The sequence below is a fragment of the Talpa europaea genome, assembly GCF_964194135.1.
Source record: "Talpa europaea genome assembly, chromosome: 16".
In the NCBI taxonomy this organism is placed as follows: Eukaryota; Metazoa; Chordata; class Mammalia; order Eulipotyphla; family Talpidae; genus Talpa; species Talpa europaea.
The window spans coordinates 45,130,390-45,141,784 of NC_140084.1; the positions used below are offsets into that span (position 1 = coordinate 45,130,390).

At 53.7% G+C, this 11,395-nt stretch overlaps 1 protein-coding gene across 1 annotated transcript; it reads right to left on the reverse strand.

Moving 5' to 3' along the window:
- FBXO46 (F-box protein 46) lies at nucleotides 1-1,818 on the reverse strand (the record flags this gene model as incomplete). The annotated part of the gene is made up of 1 exon (XM_084257710.1): nucleotides 1-1,818. The coding sequence occupies one exon, from the start codon at nucleotides 1,816-1,818 to the stop codon at nucleotides 1-3; it is 1,818 nt and encodes a 605-aa protein (XP_084113836.1).
- Nucleotides 1,819-11,395: the final 9,577 nt, after the last annotated feature.

Sequence of the window (11,395 nt, forward strand, 5' to 3'; positions counted from 1 at the left end):
TCACCTCCCTTCCTCCCGGCCTGCGCGGCCCCCACCCCCGCCCGGCCCGTGGCAGGGCAGCACCCAGTTGTTATCATGAAGACCCAGGCGGCAGCCGGGGGTCTCGCGATCCGCTCGGCGGCAGCACATCCAGTAGGAACGTCCGTAAGGCAGGTCGTGGTGGTAGGGCTTGGGGTGCCAGCGGCAGAGCGACACGTCGCCCTTCTCGTATCTCTTGCGGCACTGCTTGCAAGGGTCATCGCGGTAGAGCGGGTCTCGGCTCCAGCGCGAGTCCGTGGCGCGCACGCCAAACGCCTCGATGATGCCCTTGAAGTGGTGGCAGGTGCACTTGAGCGCCGCCAGGGCCCGCGTGGGCAGGAAGCTGAAGATCTTGACCAGCACGTGCTCGGGCAGCAGCAGCATGTACTGCCGTGGCTCCAGCAGCCGCTGGATCTTAAAGCGGATCTCCAGGAAGTCATGCGACACGTGCCGGTACAGGCGGCACAGGGAGGTGTCCGCTGTGGCCTCTGCATCATCTGGGCCTGATGCCGCGGCTGGAGAGTCAGCGGGAGGGGGGTCGGGAGGCCCGTCAGGCCCTCGGGACTGGAGGAAGAAGAGCTGGCCCGGCGGAGGCGGCTCCTCGGGGCTGACTGTCAGGCACACGGTCTCCTCCTTCACGTTCTTGGTGCCATCCTTGCCAAAGAAGATGCACTCGTCCACCACGCCAGTCACCACCACATCCACGTGGAAGCCTGAGGCCCCGCAGTCCCGGGCAGGGGGTGGAGGGGGGGCTGGGGGCGTGTCCTCAGGCCTGCTCTGGGCTGGGGTCTCACCCTCGCTGGCTTCATCAGCCCTGGCCAACAGGAACTCCACGTTGCTGGGGAGGGCGTCCCGAGAAGGGCTGATGAGCTGGTACAGGTCACAGGTGATCTTGTCCTTGGCTCGGGTCCCGGGCCCTGGACTGCCAGGGTAGGCACAACCCGGGCGGCCCCCGCTCCCGTTGGGCATGCTGCCATCGGAGGCACGAGGCTCCCGGCCGTTGGAGATCCGGAAGGCTATACGCACCTCCCCAGGGCCGGGCCCGGGCCGCTCCTCTTTGCGGAGGCCCTTGGCAGGAGGGTTGTCTCTCTGGGCCTCAAAATGGGCCACCGCCTCGGCTACCCGGCTGCAGTCCCCACCGCCAGCCCGCCGTTCAGACCCCAGCCCCTTGGCGGGACCACCCTGCTCAGCCGATACGAAGACCACGGGTGCTGGGGTACCAGGGCGCGGGTAGTTCTGGAGGGCCAGGGCGGCCCGCTGCTCCACCAGGGCCACCATCTCCGCCACGGAGAGCAGGTCCACGTCCTCACCCGCTGAGGCCGGGGCCCCCTCAGCAGCAGGGGGCCCCTCCTGGCCCCCTGGGTCCGGTGGGGCCTTGGTCGACTCAAGACAGCGCCTCCTCCGCTTGGCCTTGGAGCTGTCACTGCCCCAGTGTCCCTTGACCTTCATGGAGCTGGCCCGGCTGCTCCCACCACACTGGTGGGCCACAAAGAAGGCTACCTTCTCCTTCGTGTTCCCGGGCTTAATAACATACCATGTGTCCAGGAGGACGCGGCCCTCGTCGCCGGCTGCTGCTGCTGACAGAAGCGGGGCAGGCTGGGAGGCGGGGGCCTCCGTGGCCAAGGTGGGTGGTGTATTCTCTGAGAGGGCAGGTCCATGGTCTGGCTCAGCCCCGCTGCCTGGCTCCGAGCAGGCTGAAGGCTTGAGAGCTGCAGAAGGTGGGCGTGGCTGGTTCTGGGAGTAGGTGCCGAAGGGCCTGGGGCACCACAGCTGGAAGGGCAGGAGGCTACCACGGTCCATTCTGGGGACGGTGGCAGACAAGCAGGGATTCACCGAATCTCAGGACCTGGCTGGTGGGGAGCTGCACAGGCTACCTGGAGACAGGGAAGAGGAGGTTGGGGCACTGGGGGAATCGCCAGCCCTCCCAGGGTCTCCTTGGTTTCAACCTCTCCCGCAGGGGCAGACCACCAAGAACTCAATTCCCATCCCACCGGTGAGCACACGGAGGGCTGCAGAAGGGCTGTGACCTGCTCTTTTAACACCCCAAGCAGGGCGCCGACGCCAACCCTACAGCTCAAACTCCACTACCCAGCTGCCTTCACTCACCATCCACGGGCCTCCTGCGGCCATAACCTTTAATCCTAAGTGCAAGTACCAACTGCCAGACAGCTCCTTCTCTTTCTATTTGCTCACTCAGTAGCCAGTTCCTGAAAAGACAAGAATTCCCAGCCCTGCCCAGAGCTCCGGCTGCTTGAGCCCCCGGAGGGAGGAACGGAGGGAGGAAAGAGGTGGGCTGGGTGGGGGTCAGAAAATCTGAGGTCAGAGCCAGACAGGCACTGGAGAAACCTGCTCTTTTGTTTGGGCTCTTTGATAATCTCTAAAGCTGTGTGTCCTGCTCCATTAAAATGTCGGTGCAAGTAATTCCCCCAAACATAGCCCCCAACCCCAGGCGAAGACCTGCTGCAGTCCAGCTTCCTCCTTAAGTTGCATACAAGGAAACTGAGGCTCAGAGTAGAGAAGGCATACATAGAACAAAACCAGGTCCTCAAACTTGGTTTCTGGATTTTCCCATTCAGGGTTCACTTAGTAACAGTCATTTTATTTTACAACAACTTTGTATGCATGATCTGATGGAGGCCATTTTGTTACACAGCCCAATTTCACTATTTTCCACTGGAGGCAGTCTATCCCAGAGTCTCAGTCATTCCCTGGCCCATTCCTCTCCACACTTCAGCAAACCAAAATAATCTCCTGGGGCCTCCCTGGTGGCGGAAGGGGCTAAGTCTTAGCACTATGAAGCTATCACAAGCTGCTGCAGCACTAGTTCGATCCCCAGCCAGGGAGCTGACCCACATGGTGCAGCAGACCTCTCCTGTCTCCCTGCTGCTCCCCTCAGCAGTGTATTTCAGTCAGTCCACATGTTCTGCTCCCCACCCTGTCTCTGGTGAATCCTTTCACACCCCACCCCTCACACACCACCCCTGCACTCTAGCCTACACCCCAGCTCTTTTATACAATACATACATACATACATACATAAAACAAAATAGCTCCTGGCCTTTAAGTCTTTCACATGCCTATAGCCTAGGGTGGAAGGGAGGGCTGGTCAGCAGTCAGCACACTAAGGCAAGAGACTCAAAATCTGGCCCACTACCTGTCTTTGCAAATAAAGTTTTATTGAAATGTGCTCCTTTGGGGGGCCTCCCTGGTGGCGCAAGGAGTTAAGACGCAACCTATGAAGCTGTCCACAGCCTCTGCAGCACGAGTTCAATCCCCCAGCCGGCCAGGGAGCAACCCACACAGCACAGCAGACCTCTCGTGACTTACCCGCTACTCCCCTCAACAGTGTACTTCGGTCAATCTGCCTGTTCTGTTCCCCACTCTGTCTCTGGTGAATCCTCTCACCCCCCTGCACCTCTGGCCTGTACCCCAGCTCTTGTATGCATAAATAAATAAATCTTTAAAAAAAAGTGCTCCTCTGTTTATGGTTGCTTTCATGCTACAGTGACAGAAGTGAGTAGCTACAACAGAGGACAGATTGCCTGCAGAGCCTAAAATACTCATTATCGGTACAAAAAGTCTACCTATCCCCATAGTTCAGATAAATCCACATACCCTCCCCATTTACTTTACAGTCCTGGAGACATGAACACCATTCAAAATCCAGATAGCCTCTAAACACCAGTAACAGCTCTAATCCTAAAAAAAAGCTTACTCCCCATAATCCCTAATTCCACCTTCCCTTCAAATTCTTAGACCCCTAGGGCCTCCCAGGTGGCGCAGCGGTTGAGCGCTGGGTTGCGAAGCTGCCCGCAGCCTCTACAGTGCCGGTTCGATCCCCGGCTGCTCCCCGGCCACCAGCGGAGGGTCCCACATGGCACGGAGACCTCTCCTGCCGCCCGCTGCTCCCCTCAGCAGTGTACTTCGGTCCTTCTGCCTGCTCTGCTCCCCGCTCTGGCTCTGGTGAATTCTCTCACCCTCCCACGCTTCTGACTGTACCCAGTGCTTGTACAAATAAATAAATAAATAAATAAGCCTTTAAAAAAAATAAAATAAAATTCTTAGACCCCTAATTCCTTGCTTTAAAAAAAAAAAAAAAAAAAAAACAGGGCCTCCCTAGTGGCAGCGCTGCTGTTGAACGCTGGGCTGCAAGGCTGCCCACAGCCTCTGCAGTGCCAGTTCAATCCCAGCTCGCCGTGCGAGGGTCCCACATGGTGCGCAGACCTCTCCTGCCACCCTCTGCTCCCCTCAGCAGTGTACTTTGGTCCTTCTGCCTGTTCTGCTCTCTGCTCTGGCTCTGGTGAGTTCGCTCACCCTCCCGCGCTTCTGACTGTACCCAGTGCTTGTATAAATAAATAAATAAATACATCTTAAAAAAAAAAAAAACACAAAAAAACCCTCCCCCACAGCTCCTATAGATGGCTGTTTATCAACAGTACATTCAGATACATCTAAACACCCCAGAACAGGAACTAACACAGCAAAGACCATTCTCTAAACATGCCATCCTTCTGGATCACCTGAAATCCCCTGATCAATTTCTACCCTATTTCCAGGCTTTCAATGCCACCTCCAAATAACCGGACTCTTTCAAATCCTTCTTTTTTTTCTTTTTAGAGATTTGTTTATTTACACATGTAACAACTGGGGTACAGGCCAGAGGTTGGGGGGTGTGTGTGTGAGAGAGAGAATTCACCAGAGACAGGGTAGGGAGCATAGCAGGCGTATTAACAGAAATACACTGCTGAGGGGAGCAGCGGGCATGACAGGAGAGGTCTGCTGTGCTGTGTGGGTCAGCTTCCTGGCTGGGGATCGACTCCTCAAGCTGCACTGGCTACGAATACATTCATAGTGCTGCATCTTAACCCCTTGCACCACCAGGGAAGCCCTCCAATCCTACCTTTAATTTCCCAAACCTAAAATTATCCCCTCCAGCCCAGAAGGCCCCAATCGCATCAAATCCCATGCCTCCAAAAACTGACACACAGCAATGTCCCAACCTCACAGATGCCCCCAAAGACCAGTTTCCTGAAATCCTATAATCACATACATCCCCTAATTCCGCAGAAGTCTCCAACCACAAAAGAACCAAAACACAAAAGCTCCCAAACACCTACAATCCCAAACCACCTATTTCTCAAAGCCAAAAGAATCCTCAAAACACTCCCCAGCAAGCCTCACAAATACAGTGGCAGACACGTGTTGATGGCAAGTTCAGTGGAAGCTTAGTAGGCAGCTCTCAGAACTCCTCCTAATCCTCCCAGGTCTCTGGGAAGCAGGCGGTGTTATTCATTCCTGTTTCTGGACGAGGCCGGGGGACGCCCGAGTCTGGAGTCAGACAGGTGGACAGTCAGACAGGTGGACAGTCAGACAGGTGGACGGACGCTGAGGCCGCCCAAAGCCCGGGCATTTTGCCTACAAATCCACGTACCCCCATTTACTTCACTCCACTCGGCTCCACAGTGAGTATGCTCGCATTCTTTACTATGTTTCTAAGTAGCTTCGCTAGCTCCCCAAATCTCAGAGGGGAACCCCACCCTCGGGAGATGCCTCCGGCGCACCCCAACCTCCCACATTCCAAGTGTCCAAATCCCAGCCCCAAGCTCAAGGGAGGCGCAAATACTCACAACCCCACTCAAAACACTCCCCTCAAGTAGCGCTTAAATGCAAAGGGAGCCCACACATTTTGTAACGCCCCCCCCCACCCCACCCCCAAACCACCACCCGCCCGGAGCGATCCTTAACTCTAGACACGCCCCCGAAGGCGCCCACGGTGAACCCGCCCCCTCGAGGCGGGAGGGTGGGCGGGCGCACACACACGCATGCGTACATGATAAGCAGGAGGGCCCGCCCCCTCGTTCCTACCCTTCGGCCCTGCGCGCTGGCGGGCGGTGCTGGTTTCCCTCCGCCCCTTTGTTGACAGACACGCGCGTGACGCCTCCAGCCAATGAGCGCCCGCCATTCGGGGCCGTGCCCATATAAGGGAAGTCTTGGCGAAGGGGCCCAACTTCGAAAGAGGGAGGAGTAGGCGAGAGGTGACGAGGTGGGTGTGGAAACAGCTGTGTGTAAGAGAGCGTGTAACAATTCCCAACTTCTCGTAAAACGGAGGCACAAGACCAAGACAGAGACCGCGGCACTCTAGGAGAGGCTTATAATACACGACCTTCCCTGTCAACAGGAGCCCAGATTGACAGCTGGGATTTAAAGAGCCAAGCAAGCGAAGAATGGGTACTCCAGGGTGGAAGGAAGAGGGCAAAGATCTAAGGGTGCCCAGCCTTGGTTGGCAACCCTGGGAACCGAGATTTCCTACGGGGGAGCTGGATCACCCCGAGAAACAAATGGGCAGAAGCCTGTGAGGGCTCCCACAGCAGTGAGGCAAAGCCTCTGGGCTTGGCATTCAAGGCTCAGCCCATGCGGCCAAATAGACTTCTGATCGCAGCCTTTTCAACCAGGCTGCTTCAATCCGACCCAGGCTTTGTGCAAGAGAAGAACATGAAACACAGGCTCAGAGACTGCCTGGCTCCCAAATGTCCCCGGGCACCCCCTCCCCACTTTTCCAGGATCCTTGGACCTAGGCGAGCGCCTGATCTAGCATACAGAACAGCCAGAATCCTTTGGGCCCTCTCTGATCATCATCAGTAGGAGCCAACAGCACCCCACTGTATGCATGGACGAAGAAACGGAGGCAGGATAGGGCATCTGACCGGTCCAAAGTCACACAGAACTGGTGTGAGCTGGAGCAGGGACAGGAACCAGAACCCTGATTCCAGATCTCTGAGCTATGTTGTTTCACTATAGGAACTGTGTGGTTTCAGCTCAGCTGTCTCCTCCAAGAAGCTAGAACTCCCCAAGAATCCCCCAGACTGAGTCCAGCTCCACCTCTGGGCCCCCACATTGGCCTTGCTATCTATTTCTCAAGGTCACCAAGTTCTTCCCTTTCATGATCTTTGCATTTGCTGTTCCCACTGACTGGAAAGTCTCCCACCCACCCCCCACCCCCACCCCTCCAAATCTCCACATGGCTCCATTCCTTATTTCATTAGGGTCTTTGCTCAAAGGTAACTTCAACAGAAAGGCTCTTCCTGAACTATCTTCAGGAAAACCCCTCACTTGCCCAAAGCCGGGGAGATCTGAGTTTCCTTGCCCCAACCATCCCTTTTTGGGTAATCACTGTCCAGCGATGGGTCTGTCGCCTCCACTGGACTGTGAAGGCGGGTGGGGGGGTGGGGGGGTGGGGGGGGTGTTATTAGGGAGGGAGGAAGGGCCAGAGCTCTCATGGTTACAGTGGTGTCCCCAGCAGCACTTTCCAACACGGGACTGGAAGGATCAAAGCTCTCTTCCCTGGGGCTCCATGTCCCAAACCTCATGAACTGGCAGTGTAAACTGTTTCACACCCAGAGGTCAGTGGGCAGAACTTTCTACACACACACCACCACCACACACAGCACCAGCCCCCATGCTAGGTCTGTTTTCAGAGAATTCTCCTTGAGGATCCATTTATTGTGAAAAAACACTGTGACCCAGAAAGACTGGCCATAAAGAAACTGGAAAAAGACGGATTAGGCAAATATATTTTATAAGTGGAGACATGACATTACCACTTAAAATAACCGACAAAAACAAAAGGTATTTTAGGGACAGAGATGGCGACAAAACAAACCGACACGTTATACACAAAAGTTCTCAACATATGTGCTCCTAATACTATGGCCTCAAAATAAACCAAAAGAAAAAAAGAAAAAAGAAAAAAAAAAAGCAAACTCCAAAACCACACACACACAACAGAAGGACAGGGTTTGACAACTCCACAACTGTCAGAGGAAAACTTAATATATCTTTCCATATAAACCTGACTACCTCTCTCCCTAGTAACTATCTGAACTACACAACCAATACCTTTGATGGAATCCCTGCAATCAGAGACTCCCTTAGCAGCCTCAAAGCATTTGAAAAACTCTGGCATTCAGAGGTCCTCCTGTGTGCTGGCAACCCAGAGATGACACTGAGCTCACCAGGAAGAGCGCATGGGGAAGGAGGCAGACATCCAAATAAACAATCGTGACCAACATGAATTTGTTAGAGGGAAAATGGTGAGCACAACAGCAGTTCACACTGAAGCACCCACGGGGAGAGCCTGGCCTTGTTCGAAATTCCTCACACATATTAACATATTGAATGCCAGCTTCAGCTCACTATTTTGCATCTTGTTCCACCAAAAAGGAGGAAACAGAGGTACAGAACCGCTAAGTAGCAGTCCCTGGTCAGTTTTGTGGTAGTTTTGAATCAAACAGAGAACAAGGAGTTCATGAAGCGACAAACAGCTTCCTTTATTGAGTAAACTGAGCTTCTGCCTGGGTCTTCCAGTTCTGTCCTCAGAGTCTTTGCGCTCGGTTCCCCCCTACCTAGAGTGCTCTTCCCCGCTTCAACAACTCCAGGATTTGCTCTGAAATCACCCCCTCCATGAAACCTCCCTTGATTTAAAATTACATGGACTCCCTCCTTCCGTGACTTATTTTCCTCCTTAGTGTGTATGACTATAGAGGACATTATAATCTTTGCTTATAAAGTGCACTGTCAGTCTTTCCCCAGTAAAATCAAAGCTTCCTGGGGGCCGGCATTCCTGGGTCTTGTTTTGACTGCCCTATCCCTGGCTTTTGGGACAACACTGAGTAAGCACTTGGCTACGCTAAGTGGGGTCTCCCAGCAGCTGCCCCAGGGGTGTGTTAAAACACAGAATTGCTGCCTGGCCCAACACTCGCTGCACCTGTGCTGCGGCAAGATCTCTAGGGGATTCCTGTGCACATTTAAGTCTGAGAGGCGATGACACAGCACATGGCAGGGGTGCGATGCGCATGGCCTACAGTGACTGAAGGATCACCTAACAATGCCACACCGGCCATCTCCTGCACACTTGCTGTGGGCACCTTGCGTGCCCAGTGGAAATCCTACTCCCAGAACCAAGGCAGAAGGCCACCTCCCCTGGGAGCTGCCCTGGCACCTTCCTGCCCGCCCCGCCCGCTGGAGCTACTGGGGCTCTCCTGCCCCTGGGGTTTCCTCCTGCAACACAGGTCATAACCTTGTTGAATGACAATGACCTGGGGCAGGACCTCTCAGTTCCCCATCTAGTGGGTTTCTGGGAGGCCCCCCCCCATCAAAGGCACAGCTGCTGCAGCCCCTGCCCTGGGCTCAGGGGCCCCGTTAACTCTTCCTGCTGCCCTATCCTTTCCAGGGTAGCCAGAAGCATCTTCCCAAACACAAATGGGACTCTATCACACCACCACCACCACCACCCCCTTAGCGTCACTCCACAAGAGATACAAGTTCACAAAAAAATTCATGCACACGAAATCCTTCTCAGGAAGCAACTGGGCGATTTGCTTCCCCCAAATGAATAGTAAACTGAGAAAAAGGAAGCTAGCGGATCAAGGGAATTCCACGTAGCCCATAAAACAGGTAAAAGGAATTCCCTGATGGGGGTACTAGGGAGAACCCACCCCCAAAAATGCACAAAGAAAGGAGAAAACTGAACATTAATGAGCTAAGGGTGCAACTTAAGAAGACAGACATGGCAGGAAACCCTGAAGAGCAAATGTATGGACCCCACACACACATCCCAAGCCCACAGGTGCTCCATCCCAGGGTCCAAGCTGTCAGGGTCATGCTCAGGCACCAGGGGTCTCAGTTTCTGGTCCTCCACCCTCCCTGTCACGATACCCCAACCCTATTGGTCAGATAAGAACAATCCAAATTCTCATCTGAGCTCCAGGACAAAGCCAGAATAAGCAACGGGCCTTCGAGCATCCCAGCTTTCCCACTTCTGGGGGTGTAACCTCAGGCAGGGTGCTTAATCCTTTGTGCCTCAGTTTCCCTCGCTGTAAAACACAGATAATTAACCGCACCAGCCTTAATGCTTCACTGAGATCAAGACGCAGAGCACTCAGTGCCATGAGTGCCGGTGTCCTTCTGAGGTGAGACTCACAGAGCCAAAGATTTCTTCCCTCTTTATTTCACAGTAACCAAAATATGACCATTTGTTTGCCAGTGTAATGTACGGGCTCACTTATTAATTGAACAGCTACTCATTGAGCCACTACTATGGGCAGGGACTGTGGTGAGCACTGGATATTTTTGGAACAGGAGATGGACAGATATAACAGAAACCCTCATCCTCAAAGGGCTGACATACTAACCAGAGAGAGGGGAACAATAAAAATACAGTAAGTTTCAAGGTGGCAAGTGCTGTGGGGAAACAGAGCAAGGAAGGGGGTGCAGAGTGTCAGGAGAAGGAGAGAGACTACTCTTAATCAAGGCATCCAGGAGCAGCCGAACCTTTTAAAAAACCTGTGCTTCCTGGAATAATTCAGTGTTACCCCCGCTGCTACAAATACACCAATGAAAATAATAAAAATATCATTAGGTATGAGGTCGCTTTAGGCCAGTGCAGGCTGAAGACACATTTAAGATTTTAAGAAATGGCAAGATAACTTGTAAAGTGGACACATTTTCTCTAAGACAAACACATAGAGGAAAGTGGGTGAGGAAGTGTCACATCACCCGTTGTGCCCAGAAGGGACATAAAGAAACACGGACGACTGACAGCTTGGTACCTTCCACCCCCAAACCAATAGGTTTTCATATAGTTCATGGAGAGTGAGAGACACAGTGTTAAAAATCTCTGAAGCTGGCAGGAGAGGCCGCCTGCCGATCAGTGAGAGAGAAACCCAAACCTGACAAGTGGGTACCAGCCCCCCAGAGCTGCAGAAGTGTACAGGGGTGCTGACAGCAGTGAGCACCCCAGGGCCAGGTATCGACCCGCAGCTGGTGCTACACTATGGCTGACTCAAGAGTAAGCCCTCATTTTCCAGACGAGGAAGCTGAGGTCCAAAGGGGTCACGTGACTGGCCCAAAGTCACACAGCTGGTGGGTGATGCACCAGGACTCACATCTGGGCATTCTGGCTTCAGCATGCACTCAATACAAAGAGCAGAGGTCACAAAAAGACCCGCACACCGATTGAGAGCTTCACAGACATGTGATTTCCTTAACACCTTCCGAGAGCCTCAAGGCTCAGAGTGGGAACAGAACTCGGCCAACAGCACACAGCAGCAGCGGTGAGGATTTGAGCGTGGGGCTAGCAGAAGCCAATGCTTTTAACCACAGAACTTAGGTGATAAATTCCGGAAGTCTCAGAACAAGTGAAACAAACTGTTTCAAGACAAATTAATGACAAAATCCCCAAACTGCCAAGTGGGGAGGGAATGACCAAAAGGTTGTGTGAGGTGGTGCTGGTAGTGCTGGTGCTGGGGGAACCCAGTTGTTAAAAATATTTCCTACTCACTGAAATACCTGGCATGGAGCCAGGCTGGGCACTAGATAA